Below are 19,799 nucleotides of genomic sequence, written 5' to 3'. Positions count from 1 at the left end.
CAGAAACTTGTGCAGTGTCTCTCTAAGACAGGCTGCAGGTTGTAAGAACAATCACGTTTGATTGACTGCAGTATCTGGTTGCATAGCGATCTCGCACTGCAGACCATACGTCAAAGTCACTGCACAGATCGTTTCCAGGTGAAACTGCTGTCGCCTCTCTCCGCTGGTGTTTTATCAGATTGGTAAGGAGAGGCCACAGTGGTAGGACAGAAGAACTTTGGTGGCGTTACCTTCCTTGAAAGCCACAAGTTCATCTCATGTCAGATCTCATCCATTGGCGGCTTTGTCTCCACTCATGTCAAGATCCGGCACAACACATGCCAGTGTCATCAGCATCTGAGCCTCAACGTAATCTCTGTCTCACAATCCAACACAAGTTGTCTCACTCCTCAATATCTGCTGTAACATGTGCATTAGTTCTTGAAAATCAGGGATTCGTGATGTATGAGTCGGTTTGGTACGACAGTTCTTAACATTTTCTTCTTTCCTTTGTTAAAAACATCTGTACTATAATGATAACTGATTATGGCCAGGCTGTCAAACATGAGGCCTGTAGGCTATAACCTGCCTGCAAGAGCCTCCAATCCAGCCAAACCACCAAGAAAACTGTAAAAATCACAAAGATTTTCTTTTAACAGGTACCTTCAGAGTAGCAGACTCGACACGACACTGAGACCGGAGCTGAGATATCAGTAATGCTGCCATGAAGGCGAGTAGACTAGTGTTATTCCCAAAGCCATACGGTCAGGGTGAGTTTGTACAAACACACAGAATAGAAGTTCTTAAAGACATTTCACTGTATTTTCCACCAGAATGATCTATCAATATTGGATTTATATTGACATTGTAGTAATTTTCTATAGTAATTCAAATTTTTGGTGTGAAATTATAGACATTTTTCATCACATGAAGAAAAACCGTAACATTTTAAATATAAAGGTTATTATGGCACTGTTTTACCAGTCCAGCCCACTCAAGCGGACATTGTTCTGTATGTGGCAACTCAGCTAAAATGTGTTTGACAGACTGAGTTCTTCTGTACAATCAGCTCATGTCTTTAAACGTGATGGAAAATCTGAATGGTTACAATTTTTTTTCTTAAGCCACAGGTTTCTGCCCTGCGCACACAATTCAAACACAACTTCAATCGTACGTCTTTCTGACATAATCTGGCTGCGATGTCTCCCCCAATATTCCAACATGCCGTATAATTAACCTCTGATTACACAATGCTACATCAGCCACTGAAAATGCCCTAATTCTAATGTCTTTACTGTACTTTTTTTTTCTTTCAAAATCGACATATTGAGGCTTGAAGACACACAAATGAATGAGGTAGAGAAGATTAAAAATAGAAAAAAGATCCACAACATGTAGATGTCTCCAGGTTGTGCTCAGAGGCCTGTCGCCTCGGTCCTGGTTCGTGGTCCCCGAGGATGGTTGCACGTCTCCGAGATCGTCTCGGTGGCTTTGAGGCGTGTCTGCTTCGCCTCTGCCAGACGCCGGGCCGTCAGGTATGACGGCCACATTCCTGCCGGCCCGTCACTGGATTCCTGCCATAGCCGAGTTCACGTTACACAGCAGACGTGTGGATCTGTTGCAGTCAAAATCCAAGTGAACTTGAATCGGATCCAAACCAGAGAGCCTCCTGCTTGCCTGATCGAGCCGAGCAGCATCCTCCGCCCGTCCAACCACCTTCAATACGTTCCCAATACATCCAAGTGTATCTGGTTATTTTCTCGCATTTTCAGAATTGTAGGACACCTCCTACTTTACTTCAGCCGTGAAGACAAATGTCACAACGATCAGTGTGACAGAGGGGGGCTGAACTCAACAAGTAACACAGACAACAACAGACAAAAACAAGACACCAACCATTAATACTTTATAAACGTGCATATTTAAGTATTAATTCTTTAATAACAAACAAGATTTTCTTCTTGTCATCAGAAACTCACTGTGCAAATATTTGACCGACAATGTTGATTGTTTGACTTTTTTCATTGCTCGTTGTTCCTTAATTTTTATGTTTCTATAATCCCCCGCAGTTTGGTTTCATCTTCGTGTAATTCTGTAGTATTATTTTGTTTAAATAAAGAAAAATATTACCTTTTGTGATCAAGATGCTTTGTGAATCAAATGTTTTTCCATACTTTGTTTTTCTTGCACAAGTATAAAAAAAGAAACTGCACGGAAAACTTATTTTTTTTTGTCCTTAATATGATCAAATCCATACCTCACCATCTCCATTGCACTTGTAAATAAATGTTTTATTCTCCGCTACATCTTTGACTCAATCAAAACCCATAACACAGAAGACGTGCTGGAAAGGATCACCTGAAACCAATGTGCGTTTAACAATGATGCGTGTTTGACGACAAATACAAAAGACGTGGAGTTCAAATAGATTCTGTTATTTATTTTGGCCTCGGAAACAGAAACAAAATGTCAGTCATAAAAAAAACCAAAACAAACAAAAAAATCCCCCCTAAACTTCCAGACTGGAAATCAAACAGGAAACCATCCAGGAAGACGAACTCTTCATCTTTAAGCCCTACTTCAGCTTCAGCCAAATATTACAAAAATATATTTACACTTTTTAAGCATTGCACAGTTACTGACACAGGAAAAAAAAAAAAAAAAAAACGTCCCGAATATTAAACTGTGACGAGTTTAATACTGAAAGAGCCTCTCGGCTTCCTCACGGACGGGGAAGGTTTTCTGCACACTCTCGACATGCTTTCTTTTAGAGAAGACAAAAGTCTTTTACGGAACCAAGTCGAACCCAGTCGGGGCTCCGGCAGAACGAGGGCTGTGAATCAAGAGTTCCACAGGAGAGTGCTTGAGCTCGTTTTCACAGGTACAACTGCGGAGCATCAACTTTACCGAACTGATGAGAAACACTGGAGATTTGGAGCTCCGGGGCTGAAGACTGGCAGTGAGGTGGCGACTCGGATGAATGCACATCTGTGTGAACTCCAGTGAGGGGAAATCAATCTCTCTGAGAGTCGTCAGGAAAAGTTCATCTATCAAAAAGACTGATGGGGTTGTCTTCAACAAAAATTTTATTTTATTTTTTTCTGTTATGAGCTCTCACGTCTGGCTTCCCTCCTCCCTTTTTACTCCGGATGAAATCAAAAGTGCTCATAGTGAGGCTGAAGTGGAAGGCCGGCGTGACGGAGCAGACGGGAGACGCAGGGCAAGAAGAAAGAGCGACTGAGGAAATAAAACCTGAGGTTTTCAAAGTGCAGGAGAACAAACAGCCTTCAGTCATTCATGGCCTGGTTTTTTTTTTTTTTTTTTCTTTGAATGAATCGTGTTATTTCTTCACTGTAAGAAGGGGAGTTCAACCTGCTGCTCAGCGCTCCCTCGCACTTTGAAAACCACAGTGCTCATCCTGCTCCGTCACACTTCACCACCTCTGTGCTTCCTCCAGTCGGAAAAGACAGTCTCTCTGGGTAAAAGTGACGTTTGCCGACGATCGTCTTCACATGAGAACTGGACTTTATGGCGATTCTGGAATAACGAGCCAGGGCGGAAAAAAAAAAAAAAAGAAAGAAAAAAAAGAAAGAAAAGGAAATGGCGTGTGGGCACAGTGAAGCGGGGGCTACTGCTCCGCCTTCTCCTGAGCGCTGCCGGTCACCAGCAGGAGGTTGCAGGCCATAAACTGGACGTTGAGCACGTTGCTGGTGTTCCCGGTGTACAGGCCCACCAGCTCGCCGGACGAGCCGTCAGCCGGCGTCCCGCCGTGCGAGCTGCGGATGTCCCACACGCGCACGGAGTTGTCCATGGAGGCGGACGCCACCAGGCAGCTGTCCGGGCTGAAGGACAGGCTGCTGACGCTGTCCGTGTGTCCCCGCAGGTCTTTGAACAGAGTCCCCGACGCCAAGTCCCACAGCTTGACCCGCTGGTCCTCGCCGGCCGACGCCAGGTACTTCCCGTTCGGCGAGAAGGCCAGCGAGAGCACGGGGCCGCGGTGGCCCGTGAAGAGGCGCACCGACGCCCCCTGCTGGGTGCTCCACAGGCGCACGGTCTTGTCCGTGGAGCCGGTGGCCAGGTAGTTGGAATTGGGGTGGAATTTGACGCAGTCCACGTCGGCGAGGTGGCCCGCGTAGAGCCGCAGCGGGTAGGTGCGGGAGAACGTCCAGAGGCGCGCCGTGCGGTCGTGCGAGCCGCTGGCGAAGTACAGGCTGCAGGGGCTGACGTCCACGTCCCACACCGGGTAGGCGTGGCCGCGGTACAGCGTGGTGTTGGTGAAGCTGCCCATGTCCCAGTAGCGGATGGTGGTGTCCTCGGAGCAGGACAGCAGGCCCGAGCTGTCTGTGAGGAAGGCGGTGCGAAACACGGGGCCGCTGTGACCTCGCAGCGTCTTTATCTCGCTGCCCGAGCCGTCCTCCTCGTCCACCTGAGAGGAAACACGGCAAAAAGAGGGTCTTTTATCACTCCTCCAACTCTGACGTCCATCACAAGGATGTCGTTTCCTTAAAATGCTTCCTCGTCTGTCCATGCGAATGTCGGCTACTCTCAATTTTCTTAAGGTCTATAGCGTATTGTTCTGTGTGCATGCGTGTGTGGGAAAGTTGTCCGTCAACAGGGTATTAATTCTAAGTGTCTGTTTATAGCTTCTCAAGGGAGATGATCACCAGTCAACAGGGAGACCAGTTGATCTGAAGCACCGGCTGTTGCTGTTAATTTAAGTCTGAGCTGTGCTGCATCCTAAGGAGTTTTGGGGTTCACACACTAGCGATGCTACATGCTGAGAAAGACTAGAATACTGATACTCATTAACCGAAAGCTCAGTCCCTCTACATGGAATATAGTCGACGCACAGTCGTAGCAAATCGTTTATTTATGGAGTAGGATTTAAACTTTGTGTCATTTAATCAGTATCAGCAAGTAGTTAAAGGTTAGTACTCGTAGTCTTCCTTTGGTATCGCTGCATCCCTAATATCAATGCAAACTTTTATGTCACACTGTGGTAGTTAGTCAGACATCTTCAAATATTTAGCACCTCTGGGATTGAGATTTATCTGCACAGACGAGTTCCCGCAGTACAACAGCTGCATCAGCCAAGTTTACAATCCACATTTTAAACAATAGAACAAATAGATTTTTTTTTTAAATTATAATTTGCTATGTTAATTCTAAAAATGGTTTATAATCCAAATTAAAAACCTCTTGAAGACACTCACCTCCTCCTCCAGCACGTCACACGCTAGGCGAATGCGCGACACGTCGGCCTGATGCGGCCGGGCCTTCAGTTTCCTGGCTCGGAGGCTCCACAGCTTCACCGTGGAGCTGTCGAAGCCGGCGGCGAGCAGGCGGCTGTCAGTGGAGACCTCGGCCGTGTTCAGCATCTGCTCCGTGTGGTGGAAGGCGTAGAAGCAGACGGTGGTGAGCGAGGGGGGCCCCTCTCGCACCTTCTTGATGCAGTCCTGCAGAGCGTCCAGCGCCGCCTCGCTCTGCGGTATCCCCGCCGGGACCTCCACCCCCTCCCCGCCGTCCAGCCCGTCCACGCCCGCCCAGGAGGAGGCGGAGGAGGTGGAGTTGGGGCCGGTGGTTGCGCCCCCGGCTCCTCCGTAGAGCTGGTAGTCCGTTCGCCTCAGGGCGGTGACCTCCAGCTGCAGGTGCGAGCTGAGCACCCTGCAGAGGGCGCCGTTGTCCTCACTCTGCAGGTAGCGCAGGAGGTAGTTGTGGGCCGACTCCGTCAGGTGAACCACGTACTTGTGCTCCAGGAAGGCGCTCAGCCGGGGGCTGGCCGAGACGTCCTGGGCGGTGAGGACGTGGCGCAGCTGCTCGATGGTGGCCCGCTGCTCGCCGTCCTGAAGAAAGGCGCCGTGGAAACGGCTGTAAAAGCCATCGACCGCCCCCTTCAGGCCGCAGCGGACCATGTCCAGGTGGAGGTAGACGAAGAGGGGGTAGAGGATGCAGCTCACCTCCTTCGCCCAGGATACGTCTGCTTCTGTGTGCGGGAGACAACCGCAACATTAGACACGGCCGACAAATAAAGAATCGGTTCTCAGCTTATCTGCATAATATTGAGTCCAGTCAGCTTGATGCAAATAGGGTCGGAGAGGAACGACAAACGAGGACAGATTCTTATATATTTTGCACCTCAAATGTCAGAAAAAAAGTGAAGGACCTCCGTCAGCGCCGTTCCTCCACACGGCGCACCAGAGACCTAAACTTCGTGTTTAAACATATTTTTTAATTACTCTATTTTAATGAGTCATTTCTAAATCTATATGCAATAAAATTACATTCTGGACACAACTCCCTTGAGAGTTGTGTTATTTTTAGAACAGGTTTGCAGGCAACTAGTGTGGTCCTTGGGGGGGGGGGCAACCTCGTGACCCCGGGTGTTGACGCTAGTGTGATGCAAGTGTCGACTCAAGAGGATCCCACACAGATTTACAAGATGAGCAATGCTGCCTTTCCGTTGTAAGGGTTATGGTATTCTCACACTGCTGTGCCTCTGGTCAGAGTAAGTCACACTCCTTTTGGAAATGAAGTCAGTTCAGCAAGCAGAGAAATTGTGGGTGTCGTACCTGAGAGAAAGGACCGCAGCCGGGAGAACTGAGTCTCGTACTGTTGTGGGTCGGACTGGCAGGGCGCGGCGGAGACCACGTTGGGACAACCCGACTCGGTCTGCACTGCTCAGTGGGAGAGGAGAGACGACAGCGAGACGCTCATCTTCAGTGCAGGTAAAATGTCATCTTTGCTGAACTGCATGCGGCTTATTTCAAATGCGATGACTGATTCAAATCCTGAGTTTGCACGAGTTAGCAGTGGATCTGCGCTGCAAGTAGACTTCTACACTAGAATGAACAGAACGGTTAGAATTATTTTGGTTAAAAATAAACATGTTAATGTTCCACGTCTAAAGGTATTCGTGAAACTGCCACCATCACAACAACAGAGGTTTCTGCAAAGCCAGAAGTCATGAACTATGTTTCTTTCTTTTTTTTGTTACCAGAAGGATGAAATAAAATGTTAAGATTCCCTAAAACTTTATTTACATGTTTGTTATAAACCACTAAATATGTTCTTGGATTCCAAGTAATCGACTTTTAGTCAACTCAAATTAAAATGCGATGAGACTGACCAAATGTGATTTAAAACTAACAAGCAATGAATCAAATTGGCTCGGATCATCAAACTAAAGATGAAAATCAAAAGTTCCGTTTTGTTTTCGGTATTTAGGGGGAAAATGCCACTTTTAAAAACAATCAAATTTGGTTTTCTGTCCATACGAATCTATGCATGTGTGACTTCGCCACAACACCAACCAATAGTTGTAACTCGCAGCCTGGCATACTAATTACATCGTTTTCAGTGTTTCTGCCTTTTCCCTGTAATCAAACACACACACACACAAAAAAAAAAACGTTGCCATGGGAAAAATGGCCTAAATCTTTCTTGTGCAGACTGCTCACCTGTGAGGCTGGCCGCCATCTCTTCAGCGGACTGGAAGAGCTTGGCTCCCTTCAGGGAGCCATCAGTGTCCACATACTGCCTCCTCTTAAGGTACTGAGTCACAGCATACTGGATCTGCTCAGTGCGAACTCGCTTCATGACCTGGACGGAGAGTGGGAGGGTCAAGCCAAGAGGCCACACCTGCACATCACCTGAGGCACTGTGGTGATGAGGTCAGTGTCATCTACCACACGTGACACACACACACACACACACTCATACTAGGAGAAGGAGAGAGAGAGAGAGAGAGACACTCTACTAGGAGGGAGAGAGAGCGAGAGAGCCACTCCTCTTCCCAGCATCCTCACAGGCGCCAACTGTCTCGCAATGCAAAGAACATGTGATATATATTCCCCGAACACATGCGAACACCCACGGTGCCAGCGGAGGTATTAAACACGACCACACCGTGTGCTCTAAACGCCCCTCGGTAGCGATTGAAGCCTTTGCAAAGCTGTCAGGTGTCCAGATTAGAGGCGGGTACCGAGCTAAGTGGCTAAAGTTAGCCGCGGAGGGCCCGGCGGCTTCAACTTTGAGCGGGATTGGCCGTTTCCAACTCACTGCATATCCCGGCGTTCCTCTCCGTCCTCGGTTACTGTGTCCACGCCGACAGAGTCATAGAGCCTCCCGGGTTCGAGGTGAAGCTACGCCGTGTCCTCTCGATGCCGCTCCATCGTGGTTGTCCGCCCCCGGCTCAGGCTCCATCAAACTCAGCATGCTAGGCTAACTCCTTCCTCTATCGGCGTGGAAAGGGCAGCGCGAGCTCCCCGAGGAACCACAGCGACACCCATTGGACATGTACGGCAAGTGGCGCTGAAACAATAATAAATACAATCAATATTGTAAGGAAACACACGTAAGTTAATTCACATGCAAACACTTAGAAATAATTTAAAAAAATATTTTTTTTTTAAATAGAATTAAATATACAAATTAAACACCAGTGATAAAACGAATGAAATAAGGACAACAATATCATACATACAAATAAGAAAATGATGTACGTGTATAAACATATTTTGGACCACATGGTTGGTGGTGCAGTGGTTAATAACTCTTGCCTCACAGCGAGAGTCCCAGTTCCAATATTGGCCGGGTCTTTCTGTGTGGAGTTTGCATGTTCTCTCCATGTCCCAAAGTCCAAAAACATGCATGTGAGGTTAACTGGTGATCAAAAATTACCCCCAGCTGTGAATGTGAGTGTGTGTGTGGTTCTCTGTGATAGACTGGCGGCAGTGACGTGCGTTTTTCTTTTTTTTCTTCATGAAAAAAGAAAAACATACATCAAATACGTTTTAATTCTTACTGATTTCTGTTAAAGATGCATTTCCAGTATGACTCTACACATTTTTCACATTTTATTAAGGAAAACAATCGCAGAGTTTGAGTATTTGGCGATCAAATCCACGGCAGAAATCCCCGGTGAGACAGTGGAGAGCTGTGCCTCATGTCTGATTGTGATCCAATACAAACTGGGTCACATGACAGTGCCCATGTCTGTTCCTCAGCATTTCGCCAATATGAACTTTACAGAAATATTTGTTATACAGCATGACTCTCTGCAGTCTCTGTAATGTCCTTAATGTATGTGTGAGAGAATTGTTCCCGCTGATCGTACGATAAAGTGCAGAGAAAAAGTCAAGCCAGTAAAGCAGGCAGGTACCCAGCCTCACCCCTAGGGGGCGTACATGAACCGAATTTTGGCGCATGGTCTCCATTGTGAGACAATGAGAGGTTTTCTTTTTTCTTTTCTTTTTTTTAATTTATTGAAAAAAGATAGGAATAATCATAAAATAAATTCAAGTATGTGATAACTAAACTTTTGGCCAAACATAATATTTATTTTCCTCATCATTTTGATAGACAACCTTTATTAAAATTAATTAAACCACCTAAATTCAAAGTTTGAAAAATAACAGAACTTTTCACGGAAGGTAAAAATTACATTTGGGCTGCATACGTCTCTATGCTTTAATTTGTTTACAGTAAATATGAATTGCTTGGACACAAGAAGGGTACTCTATCCATTGCTATTAAAGACACTTTCTTTGTGGGACAAACATGTGTGTATGTTTGTGTTGGTGTAAGTGTAATTGAAAGAGGAATGATGATGAGATATGAAGCATTACCAATCGCATGCTGTTGGATGAATAGTGAAATAAGATGCTCTTTTCAGTTCGTACAATTGTAAATCTGACTCCAGAGGAGCCCTGCCCTGCCCGTAGCTGCTCCAATATGCAGCCCCAATAGTTTTATAAACACTATTATTCACTACGTAAATGTAACTTTTTGCCAATGGATCATTATCTTTAGACTACGTAGAAATACAGTTTATCAACATTACTTTCAGACAGACGCCACCACAGACCTGGATCAGCTTCCCGTTGCTGCCCCTCAGAGTCCCCCAACTTATTTATCTCAGGAAATTCAAAATTTACGAGATTTCCCTGTTTGAAATGAAGCGGCAGTCTAATTTAAAGTGACATTTAAGACTAGCGCCCCCATACTTCAATGGTGAGGACAAGAATTGCATGCAGTCCCAACACTTTATTGAAGGAAAAGAGTGACCATTCACCCTCATGCACAAATAAAAATAAATACAGATCGCCTAATTTTAGACATGATCATGACAAAACTGAAAACAAAGAAAAATAAAAAGGAAACGCATAGCAAATCACACAATATAGAATTTGTTAAAGTATGAATTGATGGATAGATGAAATCATGAATTAGTAAACAATTGATTGATTGATGAATGAATGAACAAGCTGGATGGATGGATGGCATTTGAAACTTTGAGTATGTTTTTTATGTTTTCTAAATGGGGTCGAAGCCACTGATTGGCTGAGAAGCATTCCTCAAGCTGCTTATTGGACGAACTGCTGGAATGACAATCACTCACTACTCACTATAGGCCTGGGTCAAAAGCATGGTCGGAATAGGTGGGCCTGGACCTAAAATGGGTGGGCCCGGGCTGCTTTTATCCGCTATTAGCAGTAGCAGCACAGTTGCTTTTTCCACAGGGTGACGAGAGTGAGCAATGTGATATACTTATATATTTGCAGTTTGACTAGCAGCAGCACAGCAGTGGCATTTTTGCTTTCTTCTCTGCATCTGGATGGCTGCAGCAAGAATGACTCTGTGAACGAGTTCATGAACGTGATAACTTTTGAATCACCATTCACTGAAGTGACTCGCGGGTTTTGAACGATACGTTGAAACTTGAACAGCACTAGTGTCGCTGTCTGACATAAGCATTTATCAAAATGAACACAGTATTTGCACATATCTCAACACTGGGAAATCATTTTAATTCCTCAAAGTTTACGCATTTATTTGAGTTCAGTTTGATCTAGAACAAGATACAACTTTGTCTGAGAACACAACAACAAAAATGTCCACAGTGAGTGAAATTGTTCACACTCAGGCTTCTTTTATCACAGCAGCAAACAAACAGCAGCCACTCTCATCAACTAGTCTTGACTTGTCACAGAACTAATCGCAGGGTTAATCAACCATGGGTTCAAAAACCTTAAACTGTTCCCCACATTATGTGATCACGTCATACACATTCTCTTTTATCTGAGCTCATCTCCTTTGTTAGATTTTATTGTTGTTTATTGTTTTCTGAATATGTGAACACTGTGAAGCACTGACCCAGATTCCAGCTCACTCCTGACTTCAAACTCCTGCTGCTTTGCTGAGAAACACTCCACTGATATTTCACATAGAAATATTACACTTATCTTTCATTCAGCTGTCGTTTCCTTATTTTACCCGCTTCTACAAACCACTAGAGTTGGCGGGCAGTCTAACGGTCAGACCCACAACAATACCCCCCATCTCCAACCAGGAATATTTGAACCAATCACAGACAGGGGACAGCACAGCCCGATCTACATACAGCCACTACAAAGAAGGACTCCCACCGCTTCCAGTTCACCATTCTGATTTGTGAAGAATCAAGATGCCTGAAGCCGCTAAGTCTGCGCCCAAGAAGGGCTCCAAGAAAGCCGTGAGCAAGACCACCGGCAAAGGAGGCAAGAAGAGGAGAAAGGCCAGGAAGGAGAGCTACGCCATCTACGTGTACAAGGTGCTGAAGCAGGTCCACCCCGACACCGGCATCTCGTCCAAGGCCATGAGCATCATGAACTCGTTCGTCAACGACATCTTCGAGCGCATCGCCTCCGAGGCGTCTCGTCTGGCTCACTACAACAAGCGCTCCACCATCTCTTCCAGGGAGATCCAGACCGCCGTGCGTCTCCTGCTGCCCGGTGAGCTGGCCAAGCACGCTGTGTCTGAGGGCACCAAGGCCGTCACCAAGTACACCAGCTCCAAGTAGACCATCTGCTGCTGATCAAAACCAACGGCTCTTCTAAGAGCCACCCAATTCGTCTGAAGGTCATCTCCAGTTCTGAAATGTGAGCACTACAGTTGTGAATTAAAAACTAGTATACCACTATAAACTAGGCTGGTAGAGTTACTTATCCTACAAAATGGTAGTGTCAGTACATGTATTATATCAAAGTAAGAACTATTAGAGGCACAACATCTTGGGCTCATTAAATGCACAATAAAGCAAAAGTGTTTTTCCTTCCACATCTACATGAAACAATGCTGTTAAGTATATAAATAACTGAAGAGGAATATGTTTACTACATATATACGTGTATGGGGCCAGTACAGTGTCACTATTTGTTTAATTTAAGCTTTGTTTTGTCTACATTATTTTACTGTAGCTTAGACACTTTATACAGATAGTAATTTCAGAAAATGTCCTTCAACACTACTCAATCATGAGTGCAGGTACGTTATTTGATCCGTTAACTGGCTACAAACGAAAGTGAACACATCAGTGTGAAAAACATCTCATTGAAACATGTGATACCGCGCACAATGAATAACTTCACAATTTGGCCAATAAATGTGAGCGACGGCAATTAGAAACCGTCTTTGAAAATACGTTTTGTGTTCTAGTGGACTGCAATTGGCGGTAAAACGTTATGAGTTTAGCAAGAGCCTAGAGGAGAAACCCCCTCCTCAGTGAGAGCTGCTGATTGGAGGAAAGTTAAAGTGGCTCTGACGCTGAGCGCGGGTCAGTCTGCTGGAAGCTCCTTCTCTCATTGGTGCGTCACGGACTGGCTCGCGCTCTCCTCCCTATATAAAACAGACTTTGTCCACGCAGCACCACAGTTTGACTGAGCTTCAACTCAACGAACATCTCGACAAAATGAGCGGCAGAGGAAAGACCGGCGGCAAAGCCAGAGCGAAGGCCAAGACCCGCTCGTCTCGTGCTGGACTCCAGTTCCCGGTGGGTCGTGTTCACAGGCTGCTGCGTAAAGGAAACTACGCTCAGCGTGTGGGAGCCGGAGCTCCCGTGTACCTGGCGGCGGTGCTGGAGTACCTGACCGCTGAGATCCTGGAGCTGGCTGGAAACGCTGCCCGCGATAACAAGAAGACCAGAATCATCCCCCGTCACCTGCAGCTGGCGGTGCGCAACGACGAGGAGCTCAACAAGCTGCTGGGCGGAGTGACCATCGCTCAGGGCGGCGTGCTGCCCAACATCCAGGCTGTGCTGCTGCCCAAGAAGACCGAGAAGCCGGCCAAGTCCAAGTAAATCAGCCCTTAACCAACAAACACAAAAGGCTCTTTTAAGAGCCACTCACGTCTCACAAAGGGCAAAGAATCCTCTCACAACAATGACCTGTTAAAAATAGAATAATCTATTGGTGCACAAATGAGATAACCTATAACTTGGAAAATATATATTTTAATTTTCTGCATAATTTCCCCCACTGGCTGTCGGCTGTCGAATTCCAAGTATGCAGTTTACTAATGGTGTGAGATACTGAAGGTCATCTGGTAAAGTAAATGGGCCAGTATCGCTGATACCTTGATACTCAAAGTTGATTCATCATCAAGTTGATATGAAAAATATTCAGATTCAAGTGTTTTTGCTTTTCCCTTTGGTTTATTAATTGGTTAAATCTGAAACAATTTGGTAAAAGTTTATATGTAAACAGAAGACAACTGATCAAGTTCAAATAAAACAACTTTCTCCCATACATTGTACTGTCTGGTAGGTGGAGTGAGGTTGGAGCAGCATACAGGAGAAAAACTGAAACAAAGTATCAATCTCATTGCTCTGGTATTGGCATGAACAGAGCAGGCCCTCTGTTCATGTTGGCAATGTTCAGCTCACCTCAACATGATGGCGACATTGTAATGTGATGAGGTGCACTTCATTCTCATCACGTGTTTTTAGACAGAGACAAGTCCAAGCCATGCAGGATGAGCAGTACCATGCCCTGATCAGTAGGAGAGTGATTATGCTCGTAATGATCAGTGACACACTGTGATGTGGGTTAATGTGTTGCACGTGACAGATACACATTTCTATCTTTGGGCTCAGGTAGATGATTCAGAGCTGTCCTTAATGATTATCTTGGCAGATGTTTTAACATAAATTGAAATAGTAACTCTTTATCCAATGATGATTACTTTTACAAAGAAAAAATGTCCTACAGAACTTTGGCTGCTTGATTATGACTGAATGTGTGAACTGAGATGGTTATTATTCAGAATTAGTTAAGTTTATTAATTCCTTAGGAAAATTCTTTGACATGGCTCCACACAAACTATACTAGTCACAGAATAAAACGGTTTCAGGAAAGTTAAACAAGAAATATAAATGTCTGTTCACCACCCCCTTGTACTATTTTTGTTAACATGTGATAAGTAAAGAGACTAAACTAAATGAACTGACTATAAGATCTCACATTCATACACTTAAATCCATTCAACACAGATTAAATGTATTCCAAAATTAAAAGAGGAATTTGATGTTGTACTGTGAACACAACCAACTTAATTCCTTCAACACTAATAATCAAACATTGTTGTTGTTGTTTGTCTTATGTTAAACCTCGGAATGATCACGTTGACAATGTGATATCCACTTTGAGTTTTTTCCCTGTCTAAATGAAATGTTTAAAGTACTAATATGAGTGGGATCCCCTCACAGCTGATGTCAGAAACGAGCTGGCTGCGCTCTGCTTCCGCCTCCATCAGTGTGTTTGCTGCTCCTACAAAATCCTCATTTTATCACAAAATGCTCATCAGCAGTGCAAAGTTTCTGCTCGGACTCTGTGGAAAAGCGTGTGCTGAAGCTGTAAAGTGTGTTTTGGTGGATATTTGCTGCGTGTGAAGGTATTTTCTTGTAGAAAAGAGAGGGACAAGTCGCTGGGCAGCGCTGAGTTCCGGGCTGAATGTGTGACTTTTGAAGGCTCCAGTAACGAATTGCAGAGATTGTGAGAAGTGAATGTGAGCTGAACATGAAGAGACAGCAGTCCGCTGTGGACTCCTTCACTTTCATGGAGCAGCGATGCTCACAAAGTCATTAGAAACTCTTTATTCTCCGCACAGAAAACACAAGTGACGCCGTTCAGCCTGCACACCGGAGCCGCGCGCTGGGTTGAGTCTCCACGGTTCTCATGGTGTGTTTAAGTCCCGCCTGCTGCTCGGAGATTTTCATCTGAACTCTGACTCTCGTTGCTTCTCGACTAGAAACCTCAGCTTGTTATTTGGAAGAATGGCAGAAGAAGCTCCAGCCGCCGCTGCCGCTCCGGCAAAGCCGAAGGCCGCCAAGAAGAAGTCCGCCCCGAAGAAAGCCGGCCCCAGCGTGAGCGAGCTCATCGTCCAGGCTGTTGCCGCTTCCAAGGAGCGGAACGGCGTGTCGTTGGCCGCCCTCAAGAAGGCTCTGGCTGCCGGAGGCTACGACGTGGAAAAGAACAAGGTCCGCGTCAAGACCGCCGTCAAGAGCCTGGTGGCCAAGGAGACTCTGGTCCAGACCAAGGGGACCGGGGCCTCCGGCTCCTTCAAGATGAACAAGAAGGCCGACACCAAGGTCGCGAAGCCCGCAAAGAAAGCGGCTCCTACAGCCAAGAAGCCCGCCGCCAAGAAAGCCGTCGCAGCTAAAAAGCCCAAGGCAGCAGCCAAGAAGACCGCAGTTGCTAAGAAGTCTCCCAAGAAGGCCAAGAAACCCGCAGCGGCCAAGAAACCCGCACCCAAGAGCCCCAAGAGGGCCGCCAAGAGCCCCAAGAAGGTGACTAAGAAGAAGGCCCCCGCAGCCAAGAAAGCACCTGCAGCCAAGAAAGCCCCCGCAAAGAAGGCTGCTAAACCCAAAGCCAAGAAGACGGCAGCCAAGAAGAAGTGAGCTCTCACTGTCAACAAACACTCCGCAAAGGCTCTTCTAAGAGCCACCACAGCTTCAGTAAAGAGATCAGTCCTCATCACTATTCCTTCACTGCACAAACATTGTTCACTACATTCATCTCTTCAGGGTCTCAACTCGTTTAAGGCTTAAAAATATCTTGCAAATTAAACAGAATGTAGCAGCAAAGTGCTTTAAATCCGTCCTCCCATTGCCATTGTACATACATATAAAATATAAATACATATCAAGGGACAAAAACGTTTTGAACATGCATGAACTTTCTCTACAACCTTCAGCTTCTCTGGCAGGCTGGTTCATAAATCTGGTGCATAACTGGAAAGCAGCCTGACTGTCCGTTCTTGAGGGAAACATTACTTCTAGCCATTACATTAAGCAGAGCGAATATAAAGTGGAATAAAACACAACTTAGATTTTAAGTTTGGACACTTTCACTGTGCTTAGGAAACGGGGATGTTTTTATTACCATTAGTGTCTATGAACTTCCAAAAGTCACTTTTATGTCCTCAAAAAATAAAGACAAATCAAATTTGTCTGAATGCAGTTTTTAGGCCAAATCAATATATTTCAAGTCAAATATTTTATTTCCAGACAAAACAAATATTGAAGATTTCAACTGTTCTGAAGTAAAGTCATTGTCCAGAAAGTTTTTCTTGAACAAACAGTCCAGTGTAGTTAGTGCTCGTCACACAGCAGCAGAGGGAGAACCGCTCTCACTTCACGCGGCACTGTCAAATGACTGTCCTCCAATCAGCAGCTCAGTCTCAGCTGGGGGGCCTCTCCTCGTGACGCTGCTGACCAATCAGACATAGTGACGTCACGGTGTCCCAGCTGGTCTCGGTGCTTAAATGCAGCGAGTCTCCGCTCTTTCTCCACTTGTCTTTACACAGCGAGAGCAGGAACAATGGCTCGTACCAAGCAGACCGCCCGTAAGTCCACTGGAGGCAAAGCTCCCAGGAAGCAGCTGGCCACCAAGGCTGCCCGCAAGAGCGCCCCGGCCACCGGCGGAGTGAAGAAGCCTCACCGTTACAGGCCCGGTACTGTGGCTCTGCGAGAGATCCGTCGCTACCAGAAATCCACCGAGCTGCTGATCCGCAAGCTGCCCTTCCAGCGCCTGGTGCGAGAGATCGCTCAGGACTTCAAGACCGACCTGCGCTTCCAGAGCTCTGCTGTCATGGCTCTGCAGGAGGCCAGCGAGGCTTACCTGGTGGGCCTGTTCGAAGACACCAACCTGTGCGCCATCCACGCCAAGAGGGTGACCATCATGCCCAAAGACATCCAGCTGGCCCGCCGCATCCGTGGAGAGAGAGCTTAAAGTTCAGTCTGCTGCTCCACCAACCACCACAACGGCTCTTTTAAGAGCCTCCACACTTTTTCGAGAGATGCTTCCTTGCATACATATTTCCATAGTCTCATCCATTTATACAACGGACCAATATAATTCAATATTCACATGTTCCCTGTATAATATAGAAATTCCACAATCAAGTTTATTTCATGAAGAAACGATGTGGTTTTAGTGTCTTTATCCTTGATACTAGTGCAGTTTTGAAAACTTTCCTAATTGCCTTTAATGACAGTGCGAAATGTTATCTAAACGTTCTCCAGTATAGCAGGAGTTAAACTTCATGAATAAAAAGACTCAACAGCTACTATAGTTATGGAACATCTTTTACTATATAATTACATTTCCATGAATGATATTGGAAGTTGACATGTCACTGCCTCTTTTGCAATGGAGCTTGACTCCACATTCCAGATTATTCTGATCACGTAAACATTTTACTGTTTTGAATGTGCATACAGGAATGTTCTCATATTTGAGGTCTGTTTTTTTTTCTCTAAACGTCAGGAGGCTTTTCTCACATGCTGATTTATTCACCTATTAAGATTCTGCTCTGCTGAATGGATTATATTTCAATTTGTCGAAGAGAAAACGACGGATTTCAACAACTGGTGCGCAGTGTGAAGGACAAAGGAAATGTTTCCATAGAAACAAGAAAATCCCTCCAACCATTCGCTGAGCTGAACCAATCACCACTGGGAGACAGCACAGTGGTTTTTACATGCAGGGTCTATAAGAAGAGTCCCTCTGACGTCTGCTGCTCATTCGTTGTTGCGAAGTACCGGAGAATCAAGATGCCTGAACCCGCCAAGTCAGCGCCCAAGAAGGGCTCAAAGAAAGCCGTGAGCAAGACCACCGGCAAAGGAGGCAAGAAGAGGAGAAAGACCAGGAAGGAGAGCTACGCCATCTACGTGTACAAGGTGCTGAAGCAGGTCCACCCCGACACCGGCATCTCGTCCAAGGCCATGAGCATCATGAACTCGTTCGTCAACGACATCTTCGAGCGCATCGCCTCCGAGGCGTCTCGTCTGGCTCACTACAACAAGCGCTCCACCATCACTTCCAGGGAGATCCAGACCGCCGTGCGGCTCCTGTTGCCTGGTGAGCTGGCCAAGCACGCTGTGTCTGAGGGCACCAAGGCCGTCACCAAGTACACCAGCTCCAAGTAGACCCATCTGCTGCTGATCAAAACCAACGGCTCTTCTAAGAGCCCCCCAATTCATCTGGAGAGATTCCTTTGTGTTAATGCTGCTATCTTGTCTTCAATAGCGTTTATAAAAAATTTTTATATGGCCTACCATTGATTTATTTATATATATATACACCATTTTTGATTACCTACAGATCGAAACCTAACTGGTTACCTTACCAAAGGAAATTCCAAAATGTAATTTCAGGGCTGGTCTTGCAATACCTATTTACAACTAAATATTGTATGTTTCGAGAAACAAATGAAAGTATCATACTGGCGTTGTTTCATTTTATACATTGCAAGTATCTGTAAAAGCGATATGAGGATCGATCCGCCCTCCAGTAGTAAATTATTTTTACGTGGACTATGAATAAGACATGATATTCAGATTAAGAATAACATCAAATTGAATAGTAAGATAACAAGATATTAAAAACGGCAAAACTACACTCCCCAGGGGGTATTTACAACACAAGGATAAAACAGCAGTTCAGGGTTTATTGTTTGAAGCGCTCAGGGCAACTGATCTTGTAGAAATGTATCCATTGAAAATTATCTTTGTAGCATTGTCAATTCCACCAGAGCTTGCATAAATGAGCTGCAATAGAGAACAACAAAAGATATATATATATATAAATATAGTAGGTTAACCATCAATGGGTGAAATACAGAGGAATATATTATCCAAAGGAACAATTAAAGGTTATTGGTGTGTTTTATTACATGTTCAACGGTATAAGGGGTTCTCAGGAGGACAAATGTAAGTTGCGCCCCCGTCTTCTCCTACGTCCTCAGTTGTGATATATATGCGCGTGTCAGAGCCTCAGCGACTGTATTCAGTTTATTCACACTTAGACTTGAAGATGAGCGGCAGAGGAAAGGGAGGAAAAGGACTGGGCAAAGGAGGCGCAAAGCGTCACCGTAAAGTCCTCCGTGATAACATCCAGGGAATCACCAAGCCCGCTATCCGCCGTCTGGCTCGCCGCGGTGGAGTCAAGCGGATCTCCGGTCTCATCTACGAGGAGACCCGCGGTGTGTTGAAGGTGTTCCTGGAGAACGTCATCCGTGACGCCGTCACCTACACCGAGCACGCCAAGAGGAAGACCGTGACCGCCATGGATGTGGTGTACGCTCTCAAGAGGCAGGGACGTACTCTGTACGGCTTCGGAGGCTAAACTGCTGCTGCAGCCTTACAACCAACAAAGGTCCTTTTCAGGGCCACCCACACTCCTGAAAGAGATAATTCTAGAACTGTACTGGTTTTATGAGTCTTGATTACCTTTGTAGTGACCCGTTATGTTGATAATTCAAGTGATCATAATGCTTATAAACCATGTAACCGTCACATTCAAGATGCAACTTTGTTTCTACTTAAAATCTGCTCAGCATGATGTGACGTCAGCTGCTCATTTGTTGCTACAAAGTATCAGAATCAAGGTTCCTCAACCTGCCAAGTCTCAGCAACATATCTAATACTGGGGAGTGTTTTAGTTTATGGATTATACATTTATTTTGGTTTCTACATGCTTGTATACCATGAATAAACCATATAA

At 45.5% G+C, this 19,799-nt stretch overlaps 7 protein-coding genes across 8 annotated transcripts; 6 read left to right on the top strand and 1 right to left on the bottom strand.

Moving 5' to 3' along the window:
* Nucleotides 1-2,398: 2,398 nt before the first annotated feature.
* taf5l (TAF5-like RNA polymerase II, p300/CBP-associated factor (PCAF)-associated factor) lies at nt 2,399-8,175 on the bottom strand. 2 transcript variants are annotated; one of them, XM_080517442.1, is made up of 5 exons: nt 8,038-8,175; nt 7,437-7,578; nt 6,549-6,653; nt 5,193-5,962; nt 2,399-4,405 (listed from the first exon to the last, which is right to left on the bottom strand). In XM_080517442.1, the coding sequence occupies exons 2-5, from the start codon at nt 7,573-7,575 to the stop codon at nt 3,608-3,610; spliced, it is 1,812 nt and encodes a 603-aa protein (XP_080373568.1). In that variant the 5' UTR covers nt 7,576-7,578; nt 8,038-8,175; the 3' UTR covers nt 2,399-3,607. The 2 variants fall into 2 exon arrangements, with proteins under 2 accessions (XP_080373568.1, XP_080373569.1); XM_080517443.1 differs by having other exon boundaries at nt 5,193-5,959.
* Nucleotides 8,176-11,443: 3,268 nt separating this feature from the next.
* On the top strand, nt 11,444-11,818 carry LOC308146022 (histone H2B-like; the record flags this gene model as incomplete). The annotated part of the gene is made up of 1 exon (XM_080517650.1): nt 11,444-11,818. One exon carries the CDS (start codon nt 11,444-11,446, stop codon nt 11,816-11,818), a length of 375 nt encoding a protein of 124 aa, XP_080373776.1.
* Nucleotides 11,819-12,706: 888 nt separating this feature from the next.
* On the top strand, nt 12,707-13,093 carry LOC308145985 (histone H2A-like; the record flags this gene model as incomplete). Its single annotated transcript, XM_080517605.1, has 1 exon — nt 12,707-13,093. The coding sequence occupies one exon, from the start codon at nt 12,707-12,709 to the stop codon at nt 13,091-13,093; it is 387 nt and encodes a 128-aa protein (XP_080373731.1).
* A 1,974-nt stretch (nt 13,094-15,067) lies between these two features.
* LOC308145933 (histone H1-like) lies at nt 15,068-15,691 on the top strand (the record flags this gene model as incomplete). Its single annotated transcript, XM_080517530.1, has 1 exon — nt 15,068-15,691. The coding sequence occupies one exon, from the start codon at nt 15,068-15,070 to the stop codon at nt 15,689-15,691; it is 624 nt and encodes a 207-aa protein (XP_080373656.1).
* A 922-nt stretch (nt 15,692-16,613) lies between these two features.
* LOC308145950 (histone H3.2) lies at nt 16,614-17,024 on the top strand (the record flags this gene model as incomplete). The annotated part of the gene is made up of 1 exon (XM_080517553.1): nt 16,614-17,024. One exon carries the CDS (start codon nt 16,614-16,616, stop codon nt 17,022-17,024), a length of 411 nt encoding a protein of 136 aa, XP_080373679.1.
* Nucleotides 17,025-17,848: 824 nt separating this feature from the next.
* Nucleotides 17,849-18,247, top strand: LOC308145993 (histone H2B 1/2; the record flags this gene model as incomplete). The annotated part of the gene is made up of 1 exon (XM_080517615.1): nt 17,849-18,247. The coding sequence occupies one exon, from the start codon at nt 17,849-17,851 to the stop codon at nt 18,221-18,223; it is 375 nt and encodes a 124-aa protein (XP_080373741.1). The 3' UTR covers nt 18,224-18,247.
* An 862-nt stretch (nt 18,248-19,109) lies between these two features.
* On the top strand, nt 19,110-19,421 carry LOC308146039 (histone H4; the record flags this gene model as incomplete). Its single annotated transcript, XM_080517674.1, has 1 exon — nt 19,110-19,421. One exon carries the CDS (start codon nt 19,110-19,112, stop codon nt 19,419-19,421), a length of 312 nt encoding a protein of 103 aa, XP_080373800.1.
* Between the last annotated feature and the right edge of the window lie 378 nt (nt 19,422-19,799).

The sequence above is a fragment of the Blennius ocellaris genome (genome assembly GCF_963422515.1).
Source record: "Blennius ocellaris genome assembly, chromosome: 3".
In the NCBI taxonomy this organism is placed as follows: domain Eukaryota; kingdom Metazoa; phylum Chordata; class Actinopteri; order Blenniiformes; family Blenniidae; genus Blennius; species Blennius ocellaris.
The sequence above is the reverse complement of the archived record's forward strand: the minus strand, read 5'-3'. Positions and strand labels throughout refer to the sequence as shown.

Bases quoted from the DNA above. Each gene is read 5' to 3' on its own strand.
- taf5l (XM_080517442.1), bottom strand. From the start codon at position 7,575: ATGAAGCGAGTTCGCACTGAGCAGATCCAGTATGCTGTGACTCAGTAC. The intron at 5,963-6,548 runs GTACGACACCCA...TCCCGCACACAG, and splicing joins GCTGCGGTCCTTTCTCTCAG to AAGCAGACGTATCCTGGGCG. The intron at 4,406-5,192 runs GTGAGTGTCTTC...GTTTCCTCTCAG, and splicing joins GTGACGTGCTGGAGGAGGAG to GTGGACGAGGAGGACGGCTC.